General features: G+C 44.3%; 1 protein-coding gene, 1 long non-coding RNA gene and 1 pseudogene across 2 annotated transcripts; 1 reads left to right on the forward strand and 2 right to left on the reverse strand.

Moving 5' to 3' along the window:
* Positions 1-395: 395 nt before the first annotated feature.
* Positions 396-9,693, reverse strand: NOB1 (NIN1 (RPN12) binding protein 1 homolog). Its single transcript, XM_006203780.4, has 9 exons — positions 9,536-9,693; positions 9,285-9,417; positions 7,653-7,783; positions 6,167-6,238; positions 5,834-5,962; positions 5,533-5,736; positions 4,771-4,868; positions 2,404-2,548; positions 396-929 (listed from the first exon to the last, which is right to left on the reverse strand). Exons 1-9 carry the CDS (start codon positions 9,596-9,598, stop codon positions 660-662), a joined length of 1,245 nt encoding a protein of 414 aa, XP_006203842.2. The 5' UTR covers positions 9,599-9,693; the 3' UTR covers positions 396-659.
* Positions 8,517-9,419, forward strand: LOC140698174 (uncharacterized). The gene is made up of 2 exons (XR_012075744.1): positions 8,517-8,925; positions 9,056-9,419. It is a non-coding gene; the product is annotated as an uncharacterized lncRNA (long non-coding RNA).
* Positions 9,694-12,227: 2,534 nt separating the features above from the next.
* LOC116281982 (U1 spliceosomal RNA) lies at positions 12,228-12,402 on the reverse strand (annotated as a pseudogene).
* Between the last annotated feature and the right edge of the window lie 2,491 nt (positions 12,403-14,893).

Raw genomic sequence — 14,893 nt, forward strand, 5'->3', positions numbered from 1 at the left:
GAAATGCTATGAAGGACAGTACTGGGATAATCTGATAAAATGTGAATTGTTATAGTAGATAACAGTAACGTATCAATGTTAAAAGTCCCAAATTTGATCGCTGTGCTGTGATTATGTAAGAGAATATCCTTTCCTAGGCGATATTTTGTGTGTGCATAGAAAAGGAAAAAGCAAACGAGGAGAAATGGTAACAGTGGGAGATTCTAGGTCACTACTAAATTTTCCTGGATGGCTAAAAAGTTTCAAAATAAGTTGAAAAGAAAGAAAAAAGGTAGCTCTTAGTTTTATTATGCTTGATCCTTGGGTGTACACCTGAAGTTTGCCTCAAATTATCTAAGAAGCAAAAAAAAAAAAAAAAAAAAAAAAAAAGAGGAGGGGGACAGAGAACGCACAGACACGTCCAAGCACATTTATTAGAAAAATATTTTCACTTGGAAGCTGTCTTCGTTGAAGGTCAAAGATCTGCTCCAGGGACCGTTGTGCTTTCGTGAGACCCCTCGCGGGCAGGAACTCCGGGGCTGCGGACCGCGGGGCCCAGGGAGGGCCGGGCTCCGCCACACCCGCAGCCCGGGACACCCAAGTCCCAGGAGCCCCGGAAGCTGGGAGGCGGTGCGGCCGGCCGAAAAGGAGAGCCAGGCGCCTCGGCGGCCCGCGTGGCTTCACCTTTTCTTCACGAACTTCTTTCTGGAAGCATTGGGATTCAGGCGTCTCCTGCCGGCTCCCAGGGCGCAGTCGCGGACCTGCAGGTCGGCCGAGCGGCTGCAGACGTCGTTCTCCGCAAAGGGAGACGCCCCGGCCGTGTAGTCGGGCGCGAACACGTCGGTTTTCTGCCGGGCCTTCCGGGACAGCCGCAGCTGGGGGAAGCGCTGGTCCTCCGTCAGGTGGGGGTTGACGGCGTACTTGCCCCCTTTGGGAGTGGGGAGTGAATACTGCATAGAGGACAGGAAAGGCCATGAGGGGGGTGCGATCCCAATTCATACCCGTCAGAGCCTGTTAACGTGAAGCTCCCGCCGCAACTCGGCCGAGGCTCCGTCACTGCCCACTGAGCACCAAGCACACGACCTGCGCCTCCAGGATCAGGCTATCTTTGCCTAAGTTACTTATTACTTACAAGTAATAACCTTACAGGATATCTGGTAATCTTGAGTTTGGTAATTATACTGTGGGTACACAAGAAGCCACCTTAACTAAGTGATTAAAGTTACTATCACCAGTGTACTGGGCACTAGTTATTCAGCCATGCAGGATGCACTGCGAAGGCTTGCACAGCATCACTGCTGAGTGTTCCTGCCCAAACCGCACAGCCCGAATCTAACCGCGAGGAAACACCAAAGGAACTTCAGGTAAGTGATATTCTACAAAGCAACTGCCTTGGATTCTTCAATAATGTCAAGGTTATGAAGGACAACAGACTTGAGAAACTACTTGCGTTTAAATGAGTTTAAAAGAGACTAGAGAGATGTGACAAATTCAATGTGCGATCCTAGACTGGGGGTCCTGGATCCCGAAACCTCCTTCAAATGCTCTACAGGAAATGTTGTGGCGAAGTTCGAACACTGTCCATAGGTGAGATGATAGTATTGTAGCAATGTTAACTTTCTGGTTTTGTTAATTACATGGTGGGTATATGAGACAAAGTTCTAGTTTTAGGAAACACACTAAAGTACCTAGGGGCAAAGGAACATCATGTACAATTTACTCAGAGGATTTAAGGTGAAAATTTACGTGTGTGTGTGTGTGTACGTATGTGTATATACATATGAAAGCAAATGTGGTAAAAGGTTAAACTGGGAAATCTAAGTGAGTGGTAAATGGGAATTTATACTTTCAGCAACTTTTCTATGCATCTAAAATTATTTTGAAACAAAGTTAAACCCTTCCTGTGCATTAGTGGCATCTGTCACAGCTGGAGAACTCAGTGCCAGGTCAGCAACACTCAGACTCACCTGTCTCTCAACTTTCTCTCCCATTTCCTCAAAACAAATCCCCAGCCGCCGTGTAAAACAAATCCCCAGCCTCCGTGTATCCAGCCCAGAACCTCTTTTGTGCTGAGCGTTTACACACCCCTTCCCTTTTGGTTCTCGAAGCTTCTGGAAATTCTGCCCATCCTCAAACTTCTGCATAGATCTAACCTCCACCTTACTGAAAATGATCCCCCTCTCTGTGACCCCACAAGTATTTGGCCCTTGTTATTTCCTGCCTGGAATTAGGGGTTCTTTCTCGTTAGGTTGCAAACTCCTCAAAAACCTTGCATGGAGGCTGTTGTGCACTCTCCCCATCTGTCTGGGTACCTGGATCACAGGCTTTCATCACCTGTCTTGTAGAAACCATGAGATGGGTTTGTCCTCTCTAATCTTTTGAATCTGGGCCCTGCTGTTAAGGGAGTGGGAGACGCGTACTCACCCTGAGGCCCCGAGGGTTCAGCACCTTAGGATTGCGGGAAAAGTGCATGTGCAGGGTTCCGTCGTCACTGACGGTCACAGACACCTTCTTCAGGGTCTTGTTTCCACAGTGTGAACAGAACACTCGGCTCATGTCAGATGTTGTCCTGGAGGCACAAAGGAGACGCACTGCCCTGGAGCCGCAGGCAGCAAACCCAGGCCTGGCGTGCAAGGTGAGTGGGGCCTCAGAGGAGGAGGAGACACCAGAAATGTGCACAGCTGAACTGCACCGCACACCCGCCTCCTGCTGCTGACAGAGGCAAACCGCTGCTGCACTGCTCCCGGTGAAGAGGTAAGTGGCATAAGGAGCAACTGAGTAAGTACGAAAATTGAGCAGAATGTCGTTAAATTCATAATGAACTCTCACTGAGCTTTGTCAGACATTGTTCTACAAGTTTAACATCAGAACAACCCTATGAGGTAAGTGTATCCCCATTTTACAGATGGGGAAACAGGGGCATGGTAAAAGCCCCAGAGCTAGCAGTGCAGGTATCAGCCCAGGGCATCTGGCTCCACAATCAGTGCTCTTCACACCACCAAACTTCCTCAAGGGGCATATTATTACGTTATTACCGCAATTACTGAAGACCTTGTCCCCAAATGTTGACCTGGGCATAAAGCCAGGAGGCAGTTCTTGGAGGTGCTGAGAATTTATTAACAAATTATACAGGAGACACTTGAATGGGTGTGGGTGTGGAGGGCAGAACCACAGGCCTTCCTCTTTCTTGCCCCCTCAACCCCAACTGTGGACCTTGGACAGGAAAAGCTGTGCTGTCAAGGACAAGCAGGAGCCCTGGTGTCTGTCCCTGAGGAATTCTCCCTCAGTTCCCAGTGGTCAGAAGGCAAGAGCTGTGTGAAACTGCCAGAGAAGCCGAGCCCTTTACCTACAGTCTCTGCCAGTGAACTAAGTCCCCATCAACAGGTGCTAGGAACTAACTGTTCTGTGCAAGAAACTATCACTGGGGCTGGACAAGAACGGAGAACATTTCCAAGTGTTTCTGAGAATGAAGGTTAACTCAGTACTTCTGTAACAAAGGACAATGAGGGAAATGAGATTTCACAAAGCAAGAAGCTTCACTGTCATAAGCCTGGGATGTTTACACACTGAAGATGGGGAAGACTGTAGAGGCAACTTTGAGGAGTGGCTCCTGGGCAGACCTGCAGAGGATGGTGGCAGGGCTGGGTTGCCAAGCCACAAGGAACTGGTTGTTTTTAAGCCTGTCGGGGAGCAAGGCTCCAACTGGGCTGGCTCCAACTGGGCTATTCTACCCTCAGTGGAACAGCACTAAGGAGACAGTGAGAGACAGTTTGCTGCTTCAGAAAGCAGCACACACAGGCCTCCACAACAAGGGGCTCTTGGAAATGATCTACATGACGGCCACTGTGTCTAGACTCAGTCTCGGAAAGGCTGGAAACCACCGCAGGGATATGTCCCCAGGGCCAAGCTTTGACAGCAGGGCTGCAGTATAGTCTCTCCCACTCCAGCCAGACCTCTGAGATCTGGTGGCCTCCCCACAGAATACCAGCCCCTCTCACAAGAAGAACCAATTCAAGAGTCAGAAAGGAAATGGAGAGAAGGGCGTGGTCGATGAACCAACAATCCACATGAACGGAGGGCTTCCTCTGTGCCAGACATGTGCTCTTTTATGTGATGGCCTCCGTAGTTCGTCACAGCCACCCTTCTGATTTCACGTAAGAATGTGAAGGACAGAAGAGTTAACCAATTATGCAAAGTCACAAAGCTAGGAGGAGATAGAATCTGGATTGGAACCCACGCAATCTGGATCCAGAGTCTTCAAAATAAAAAATGTCAGGGGGGAGGGTATAGCTCAGTGGTAGAGCACATGCTTAGCATGCACAATGTACTGGGTTTGATCCCCAGTACCTCCATTACAAAAAAAAAAAAGAAAAGAATCAAACGTAAAGTAGACAAAAGAGCACAATGAACCTCCATGTACCCGTCACCAGCTTTATCTCTACTCCCACCCATTCCTCCCACTTGTGTATTACCCAGAAGTCATTCCATCCGAAAACATTTCAGTACATGTCACTAAATGATTAGGACTCTGCTCCAGAACCCCACACCCTTAATCCTACACCACAAAAGTAAGGACTAAAAATACCCCTAGGATGTGTCAGGTGGGAGGTCCCTGCCCACCTCTGTCCCAGGGGTTTCAGTGCCCTGGTCGGGGTGGAACCTTGGCCTCGTAGGAGTGATGTGACAGAGGGAGACAATAACTGTACACAACAGAAGGCTCTCTTTCAAGAAGTCTGTAGAAGGGATAGGAAGAGAGGAGGATGTTCTATAGAGGGGCACCGGGCTACGTACTTGAAACAGCCGTGGCAGCGCAAGATGTAGCTCCGGGCCTCCCGGATCAGCATGCCGTTCACAGCCAGCACATGCAGCCCCATCTGGAGCAGGACATTCTGCCACCAACAAGGTAAAAGTGGAAATGAACTCAGAGCAAAACCAAAATTTTTTCAACATCTGTATAACTACAGTTAAAAGAACTTCACAAACCCTGGTCTGGCTCATAAAGGGCTTTTGCTAAGGAAAAGCAGCTTAGGGTGCCTCTTAAGACATATAAACAAGGACAGGGACCCAGTGCTATGGTCTGTGCTCATCACTTCGCCAAGGTTCCCTGTTGGCAATCTTTCTTAATAGAGACGTATCAAAACAAACAGCCCCATTTCTGGACTGGAAACCTTCCCTCATCCAAATACTCAACTGAACACAGAACACTATAAACCCTGAATGAAAGAGAAGCACCAACAGATGACAAATATTAAACATTAAAAATGTGATATACTGGGGGGAAGGAACAGCTCAGTGATAGCATGCACAAGGTCCTGGGTTCAATCCCCAGTACCTCCATTTAAAAATAAACCTAACTAACTCACCTCACAAACAAACAAAATGTAATAATACATTCTGTCAGTATATGATTCCCTGACCTCTAAGCAAAACTAAAAATTACCAAAGAGCAGAGGCAAAGTTTCCAGAAATGAGGAAAAGCATCCCACGACAGCTCTGTACACACCCCCAAACCCAACGGACCACTGCCCGTGGCAGGTGTGACACAAAGCCCACCTGCATGGCGAAGTCCGTAGTCACACAGCCGACCCGCACGTCCTCTGGGACCGCGCACTGCTCCAGCTCCTGCTGGATCTGCCTGATGTTGCTGGGGGTTATCCACCCACCCCCGTCGTCATCCTCACTGTCCTGGTCCTTCCTTTCTTCAAGTCCATTCTCTTCATTCTCCTCCTCACTTGGGACATCCTCACCTTTGTCAATCTGAAACGTTAACAGAATTGAAATTCCCAGTCCACGGGAGTGGCAGGGAGACGCCGGTGTGTGGCCATCAGGAGGGTATAGTAAAGCAGGGTCTTACCAGCAGCTCCTGTAGTTCACGGTCAATATTAGGCAAAGGGTTTCTCCAGAACACAAAGGAGCTGAACTCTTGGTCCTCAGGCTCACCAGCTGGGGGTCCACGTTCTACTGCTGCTTGAGGGGGTTTAGGCTGAGGTTAAAAGAATAATAATTTTAAAACCTGAACATTGAAAGGGTTATAGATGAAATAATATGTAACATACAAGTCAGGTCAGACAGGGCTAGACAAACTATGCTGTTTATTTAGGTCAATTTGGTTCCCTGTACACAGATAACTTGTGGAGACCTGACATGCAGCAGAACAGAGCAGAGTGTGGCCTATTTAAGAAATTACCTTTGAGGGCAGATGGAAACCAGAAATGTGTAGAGGAGTTTCTGGGTGCTGAATTGATGAACTCACTTTAACCTTTAAAAAGAAAAAAGTGACAGCTCTAAGCAAAAAAAACAGAGGTTGAAAATTCAACATGGAAGAGTAAAACAAAATATTTTCCCCCCAGTTATTGAAGCAAAAGATACTCAATGTTTTTTAAAAAGTGGAAAACATAAAAAATATAAAGAATTATTCAGCAATTCCACTACCACCAAATGCCCACTTTGGGACATTTCTTTTTTGTCTCTAGACATAAAGCTCTAATGAATACCATTATGTGTAAAACATGGAAGCACCTTTGGTTATATCCTTAGGATAAATGCCTAAGATCAGAATTTTGGGGTCAAAAGATAAGCTGTTTTAAAGCTTCTAATACAAAACATCTAACTCCTGCCCAAAAGGCTGCAGGAAAGGGCAATTTTTAGGAATCTCAAATTAACAGATGCCAAAATGGGAAACCAAGCTCAGTCACAGACAGAGTCAAAGTTTATGTAAAACTATTCCCTTAACTCCCACCCCCTCAAAACATTCTGGTGACACATGGAAGTTCGTATTTTAGGCAGCACTTTTAGACTTTTTGGAATGGAGGGCTCTAAACCTGGTTGAAAACAAGGGAGAACACTTTCAACTAGTGTAGAAACATGAGTCCACTATAATTTGATGACTTTAGGCAGAGAAGATCAAGTAATTCTTTGTAAACACTATTTGAAATTAATTATCATAAGGTTAGTTATTTTTCAAAATCCTCTAGGCTGGAAACAGCCAGTAGGGCCCAGGCACAAATCCATCAGTCTTTTCAACCCAGGCAAGGTGGGCAAGTCCCTAAAAGCACAATAGGAACCCAGAATTTTGAAGGTAGCAAGGGTTGAAAAATTGCAAGCACTTGTTCTTTCTTGCTTGCTTCTGGAAAGAATTCTATTTTTAAAATAGTAGTGAGACTATGGTTGATTTTACTCTCTTTCTGAATTTTTTTAGTTTAACCAACCCTCACTAAGAACCTACAGGTCAAGACTGAGACAAACGTGCTAACTGTATGAGCCTTGTCTGGATCCTGATCCAAACAAATAAACTATTAAACAATTTATAAGATAATTGAGAAATGTGAACACAGACTGGATATTTGATGATACCAAGGACTTAACCATTAATTTTGTATATTATGTTTTTGTTTTGTGGGGTTTTTTTTTTTTTAAGAGACATACCTTATCTTTATCTTTAAAGACACACCAAGAAATATCTATCAGTGAAAAGATATGATGTCTGAGTTCAAAATATTCAGGGCTAGGGGTGGGTAGAGATGAAGACAAATCATGAGTTGTTAAGTGTGGAGGCAGAATGATGAGGACATTGGGGTCCACTATACTATTCCCTCTGCTTTTGTATATCTGACAGTTCTCGTAATAAAAAAGTTAAAACAAGACAGGTAAAACCAACAATCCTGCTGACTTACCTTTTCTGGTTCTTGTTTTAGGTGAGATACCCCAACAAACTCTGCTTCCAACTGGTAGGTAAGTGCTAGTACTTGGATATCTGTGGCAGAGAGGCTGGGATAGTCTCCAGTTTTCTTTGAAAACTCAGTCACTGTAAACAAGAGATTCCAAACTTTGGTTAGAGACAGAATCATATGACCTTGGATAACCACAATGAAAGTATGAAAAAGAACTTAGGACCAGTATCCCAGGAAAAACCTCTTAACTCTTTCATCCATTTCCTGATCTTTTCCTACTCATAACTAACTCATCCGTTATTCTCTAACACCAAGATTCCTGCCAGTTGGGTTTAATGTGACATCCTATTGAGTGTAGATGAATGAACAAGAGAACAAAGTTAACAGAAAGTCACTGCAAGTTAGCATAATTCTGCAGATGACAGGAGTTCCTTAATTAGACTTTCATATTACGTTAGAATAGAAGGTCTCTTCTCTTCCAGCAAAAAAATTCTAAGTACAATGATGTAGATTAGCAGAATGGATGATCAGATTCCAAAATAGGAAAGTTAACTCAACAACAACTGCTGTAGTCTGATGAAACAAAAACATTGTGTTTCTTTGTAATAAATACTGGACAGTTTCTGTGTATAAACTGCTCCCTCCAAACCAAAACAAAACCCCCACCAAATCCATGTTTAACCCACAGTATATGCTGCTGTCGCTATTGTTACTCAACTGAGACATCAACAATAAACTCAAACAATAATATTTTCTGACACATTAACAGAGGGATGTCCTCTGCTCCACTGGCACAAGAAACAGTAAGTTAAAATGCTCACATTTCCTAAAAACCAGCTGTTAATTAACAGCAGCTAAAATGTATTGGGCACTTAACTATATACCGGGCACTGTGTTTAAAGCTTTTCATTTCATCCTTCAGCCAAATCCCATGCGGTACTATTAATATTTCCTCAGAAAGACAAAGTAACTTGTCAAAGATCACACAGCTAGTAAGTTGGAGAAATCTACAGAAGTCACAGACTAACAGTGTACAAAAGGACATCTCCGATATCTGCCTTTAGGCCCTAAAACACTTCCAACCACTGAGGATCCTCCCTGGGCACGATCGTTGAGCCTTGATCCCCAAGGAGAGAACAACAGTGACTCTTAACCCAAGTGAGAGTTGTATCGTTTTCTTTCAGAATTAATGTAAAGCCTAAAATCCATCCGTTTTTCTACCTTGAGACCATCCTCCACATCCAAAACAGTCACCACTCTCATCTACTGAAAATGGGTGAGAGTAAGAGATCTGGGTGCTTCTATTTTTAATCCCTTGCGCGGGACACTGTGCTGAGTGAGCTATTTCTCATTTGATGCTCCCAGCAACCTCTGAGTTAAGTACTATCATTAATACCATTTTACAGATTAGTCAACGGAGGTCTACAGAGTCTGAGTGATATACCCAAGGGCATATAGCTAGTAACTGGCAAAAGGACTGGCTGACTCACGACCCACTCCCACCACGATCTGCTAGACAGTGCAGTGTCTAAGTCAACTGCTGATAAAGTAGCCAGAATCCAACTAGCTCCAGAGTAAGTGCACTCAGCACCCCAGGACCCAGGTTCGCCATCAACAGCCGGCAGAGTCACTCACCACGCCGCACATATTCCGGGAAGGGATCCTTGAAACGCAACTCGTAGGGCAAGACCGCGAGCCGCCTGCGCGTGGCCTTGTCCCGAATCTCGCTAACCACCTCCCGAATGGTGTAGATGTTCTTCCCGATGTCCTACGAGGAGACCGGCCCAGTTCACACCCGCCCTTATCACTCAATGCGATGCCCGATTTCCCGCGCTCCTTTAGAGGCCGCCAGCCCAGACCTGGCTCCTCTTGAGAGCTCCCTGTACCTGCAGAGCCGCGTCGCGCAAAAAAGCCCCGGCATCCGCCACGACATGCTCCACCGGCGCCATGTTGGCCAAACTAGGCCGAAGTGCGCATGTGCGCAGAGTTTGCGCCCGCCCTTCAGTCCCAGTCTGGGTCTGCGAGTGGGGAAGAGCAGCCGCGCCTAAGTGGCGTCCCCTGCTGGCCGCGCCCACATCTTCCAGCACTGGGCTACCCGCGCGCATGCGCGAAGCCGCTGCCAGCCTGTAGGGTGGGCGGGGTCAAACACTCGGGGGGTGCCTTCTGAGGAAATTCGCTTTAGCGTCCGCTATTTATCGCCTTCTTTACGTTTAAATGTAAAACCTGTATTAGTCTCATTGTTAAAAGTTAGTCAATAAAGATGACCTAATTTAATGATCACAACAACCCTAGAGAAAGGAATTGTTTTAGAGGCAACAGCTAGTTAAGACAACTAGGCCCAGCTAACACGGCTAGTAAGTGGTGTATCAAGATTAATATCGAGACAAACCGACCCAGAGCTGCTTTCTCATCCATTATTATGTCATACCGACCGCTGCTTGCTTACTTATCCCCACTTCATTTTGAGCAACTTGGGACCAGGGTCTATCTCCTACTTACATTAATATACTCACCCCACTTCCATAAGCAAGGGACCTAATTCCTTGCTGAACTGAACTGAAGGAGTAGTTCGTTAACTTCTAAATTCCCTTTCAAATCTGAGCTTCCATTATTACGAGATCTGATCTGTCAGAAATTGACGCTGGCGAATTTTGGCTGAATGATGACTTGAGTTTTCAGTCATCCATCTTCAGAAGTGTTGAGTTATTCTAAACTTTCTCCTTCAAGTCTTCATTCCAGTTTTACTCCTTGATTATAATTTATCCATTCTATCTCCAAAAACAAACAAACAAACAAACAAAACCTTCAGTGCCCTGGGGTCTTCAATAATTGCCCAAATCCATTTTCCTTCCCCCAACGAATGTCAAACTTTTTTCCCCATTCATTTTCTCCAACCTCCAGAGCCAAAGTTTCCTGTCCCCGTTGCCTGAAATAGAACAGTTGAAGGCTGTTTCTAATTTTCTAGTTCATCACATCAATTAAAAAAAAATTCTTCTTGCAGTGGGGTGGTGGTAATTAGGTTTATGTATTTATTTAATGGAGGTACTGGGGATTGAACCCAGGACCTTATGCATGCTAAGCATGCACTCTACCACTGGGTAGTCTACCCTCCTCTCCCACTCTTTTTTTTTTAAAATTTCTTGGCATTCTCGTTTTCTATGCAGAACTTTACATTGCTGACCATATCCTCTTTCTGCACTGTCTCTCCTTGCCTGACTTTGGTGATACTTCACTGCACTGGTCTCCCTGTCTCTCTGATGGCTTCTCACCTTCCTTCACTGCACTCACTGCTCCTGCCTTGTACACAGGGGACCCTCCACAGAACTGTCTTGGCCTCTTTGTCTCTTTTAAGTTTTCTCCTCCAGCAATACTATCTGTCCTCAAGGCTTATCATATTTATGACCTTATAGAGATGCTTCCTGAATCTATAGGCCCACTCCCTGTTTATTCCTCAGCCTAGCTTTCTGACCACATCCATCTGAAAATTTTTGGCATCTTAATGCAGGAGGAAGGTAAAAACTAAGGTAATTATCTCTACTGCCCCCACTTAAACTTTCTTAACAGGTTGAGATCCTATTTTTACTAATGGTATTACCAAAAAAGACATTCAAAGTAAGAATCTCTGAGTCATCTTTATTTCCATGCTCATTCTCAACTCGTACTTCTCTTGCTAAACTTTACTGATGTCACTTTTGAAATGTTTTGGGTGCCTGAGTCCCTTCTACATGCATTCCCATTACCCTAATCAAATTTTCGCTTCATGCCTAGAAAATGTAATCCACTCAAAACTAACATTCCTATCTCTAATTTCTTCCTTGATTGACTGCTCCTGTTGCCTAAAAAGGGAGGGAGTATATGGGACCGAGACTTCACAATAAAAAGGCTTTACTGAAGTTGGTGAGAATTCTGTAACCATGAGGGTTAAGAATGATATAGAACAGTGTTCTCAAACTTGAGTGTGAATCAGAATAACCTGGAGAGCTTGCAAAAACAGATTGCTGGGTTTCATCCTCAGTCTCAGATTCAGAAGGTCTGAGTGGGCTAGGGAATTTGTGTTTCTAGTAAGTTCCAGGTGCTGCTGCTCCTGCTGATGTGGGGTCACACTTGAGAATTGCTGATTTAGGGGAAGAGTCAGGATGGGAAAGATCAGAATGTGAGCCTTTATTTTCTAGTAAACATTAAGAATACTTATTAATGTACAAAGTTTCTTGACACTTTGTAGCTTTTGTCATTTTTGGGGTTAATAATCCCTTTAATCCCGTTTCTGTTTCCTTGTAACCCTAGTCTCCAAGTCCCCTGAAGTCTCAGAAGGACTCTCATTTAGTCAACAAATGTGTCTTGAGAGCTAATATATACCACCATGATTTGGGTGATGTAATAGCTATGAACAAAGTGATATTTTGTGTAGTATCTGGGGGCACCTTCAGAGTTCATGACTTTGGAGCCAGATCTTGAAGGATGAGTAGGGTAAAGGCATTGAGGTATGAAAGTCCAAAGGGGATGTTCAAGGAATTGAAGGTAGTGCCTGCGGTCTCACAGAGTGTCTCTCTGTGACAGGGGACAGGGTCTCTCAGAAGTAAAGTGAGTTCTGAAACACTTCAACTTTTTTTTTCCCCTGCTATCACAAATTATGCAGTCAGGTTTCCCACATTTGGGGAAATTGCAGGGGTCAGTACATCTGAAGTTCAATGGGTAAGCCTCGCCCTGGGAAAACCACCATCGTCATCATGGTATCTCCCCTGCCAGTAAGTATACACTTCAATTTTTTGAAGCTCCTGTTTTTTAAGAAGCAAAGAAATCTCAAACATTATTATGAAAATTACGGTTATTTTAAACAGTTTACCTTAACAAATTAACACTTTCAGACACATGTAGAGGGATTCAGCATGTAACTCATTTGGTGATAATGTCAAACTTTATATGTGAGGCCCTTTATGAAGGAAGGGTCTTGTTTGCATGGTGAAGATCTGAGTTCATTTTCAGGACTGGAAAATGTAGAGGCTATGAAACTACATGGTTAACAGTGGGCTAGGGGCAAGAAAAACTTGATGCAGAAGAAACTACATGAACTCAGAGTATCCCTAGAATTCCTCTGGACTTTCCTGGGAGAGTGTCCTGGACTTTCTTGTCTCTGCCTTTGCCCTTGTTTTCTCTTCTGCCTTAAAATTCTGCTGGCCAATCCCTGCTTACTTAGTCTCCAAGAAGCAACTCAGTTGTTCCCTCTGTAAACTGGTCCTGGTTACCCAAATCAGATTTCTCCTCAAGGACAGATTTGAACTCTTCTTTCTCTCCATACTTAAGACATTTCAGTTCTATCACTCAATGCGCAGTTATTACTTATGCTTTGCATTATAGTTAACTGTGTGTGTCTTACTTCTTTAAATAGGTTGGAATTCAGGGACCACGTTTTAGGGGTCTTTTTCCTTAAATGAATATTTCAATTTACTTTTTAAACTTTGGGAGGCACTTTTGTGATGAATTATTTCAGGTTTTTTTAATGTGTCTTTAAAAAAATCTCCTATACTGTAGAATCTACAGCAGTGAATTCAGTGCTCAGCAAAAGCTGATGAAATCTGTTCATTCAAAAAATTATTTAAAGAGGCCTCCTGTGGGCCAGGTATTGCTTTAGGAGCTGTGTTATAGCTCCTGTCTTCATAATTTTTGCAGTGGGAGACAGATTTTATATATATACACACACATAAGGAAGACAGCTATATAGATAGCTCCTATCTGACAAAAGCCAGATAGTGCTAAATTAAGGAAACAAGGAGAGAAACAAAACAAAACAAACAACCCCCCCCAAACAGAAGGAGGCTTGTAGGAGGGGAAGGAAGAGATGAGTTGCAATTTTAAATCAAGTGATCAGGAAAGGCTTCACTGAGAGGGACAGTTGAGCAAACATCTGAAAGAGATGAGGGGGTGTGTCATCTGACTGTCTGGGGAAAGAGCTCTCCAGGAAGAAGAAAAAGCAAGTCCAAAGGCCCAGAGGCTGAAGCAGGGTAGCGGAAGAGTAGCTGGAGATGAGATGAGAGAAATAAAGGAGAAGGGTGGGAGGGCCCAGCCAGGTAGGGGCTTTATGGGTCACGATGTATACTTTATAGCTTTTACTCCTTTAATGCACAGCACCAGCCAGCTTTGCCTAGTTCCTTCTTCCTTTTGGCAAGCACCTACACAAATGCCACTAAATCAAAGAGGCCTTTCCTAATCCCCTGGAATAGAATTAGTACAACTCCCATCAGTGGAGCTAGAGAAGTTTTAATAGTTTTATAGATGGGATTAATGTAGGAATTAAGGTTTAAGAAAGGGCTGTAGCTTGAAAGGCCATCTCCTGGATGGATATGGAATGGGGATAGGAAAAGTAGAGACTAAGTGCTCAACCAGTTTAATTTGTATTCATTACAGGCTCCAGCCGAACTGTAAGACCCCAAAATAACAGAATAATTAGTGCACAGTGCTTAAGGCTAATTAGGTGATTAGTATGAATTTTAGTTAATGGTGATTAAAAGTGAACAATTGAGCCTTCATTCAATTTGTCAAAAGCTGAAGTTCTCGACCATCAGTAAAGAATATTGATTTAAAACGTTTTTCTAATTCATAAAATTCTTTCTACTCTGTATATTACGGAAATGGGGGTTAGTTAGTGTGGTGGGGCATTTTATGGACTCCAGCAAGGGTTTTGGAGCTTTTCTACCTTTGCTTTATGTCATAAGAACAGATGCTCCACAAAAACTACTTTTTCGTTTCTAGGGCCTGGAACTCTGCCTACCACATAGTAGGTGAAGGGTTGTCAGGTATAGCAAATTAAAACACAATATACCCAATTAAGTTTGAGCATCAACAACGAATAGTTTTTTAGTGTAAATATGTGCCAGGCAGCATTTGGGGCACACCTACATTTACACAGTTTATCTGAAATTCAGATTTAACTGGGCGTCCTGTATTTTATCTGGTAACGCTAAAGAGCTCAAAAAACATCTGCCGGCTTGATTGATTGAATGCCTCCTCTCACCTGTAAAATGGGGCTAATATAGATCCGCCCCCGCGGTTGATGGGAGGAGTAAATGAAGCGCCTGGCACTCAGCGAGCCCTCATTTTACTTGGTCGCTCGGGGACCATCTAGCCGGTGGAAAATCCACCACTAAACATACAAAGGATACGAACGCCTGAACAGGGTTCCCAGGCCGGGCCTAGGTTGCCCACACCTGCGGGCCCGGCCAGCCTCTTCCGGGTCAGGTGACCGCGCG

The sequence above is a fragment of the Vicugna pacos genome, chromosome 9 (assembly GCF_048564905.1).
Source record: "Vicugna pacos chromosome 9, VicPac4, whole genome shotgun sequence".
Lineage (NCBI taxonomy): Eukaryota > Metazoa > Chordata > Mammalia > Artiodactyla > Camelidae > Vicugna > Vicugna pacos.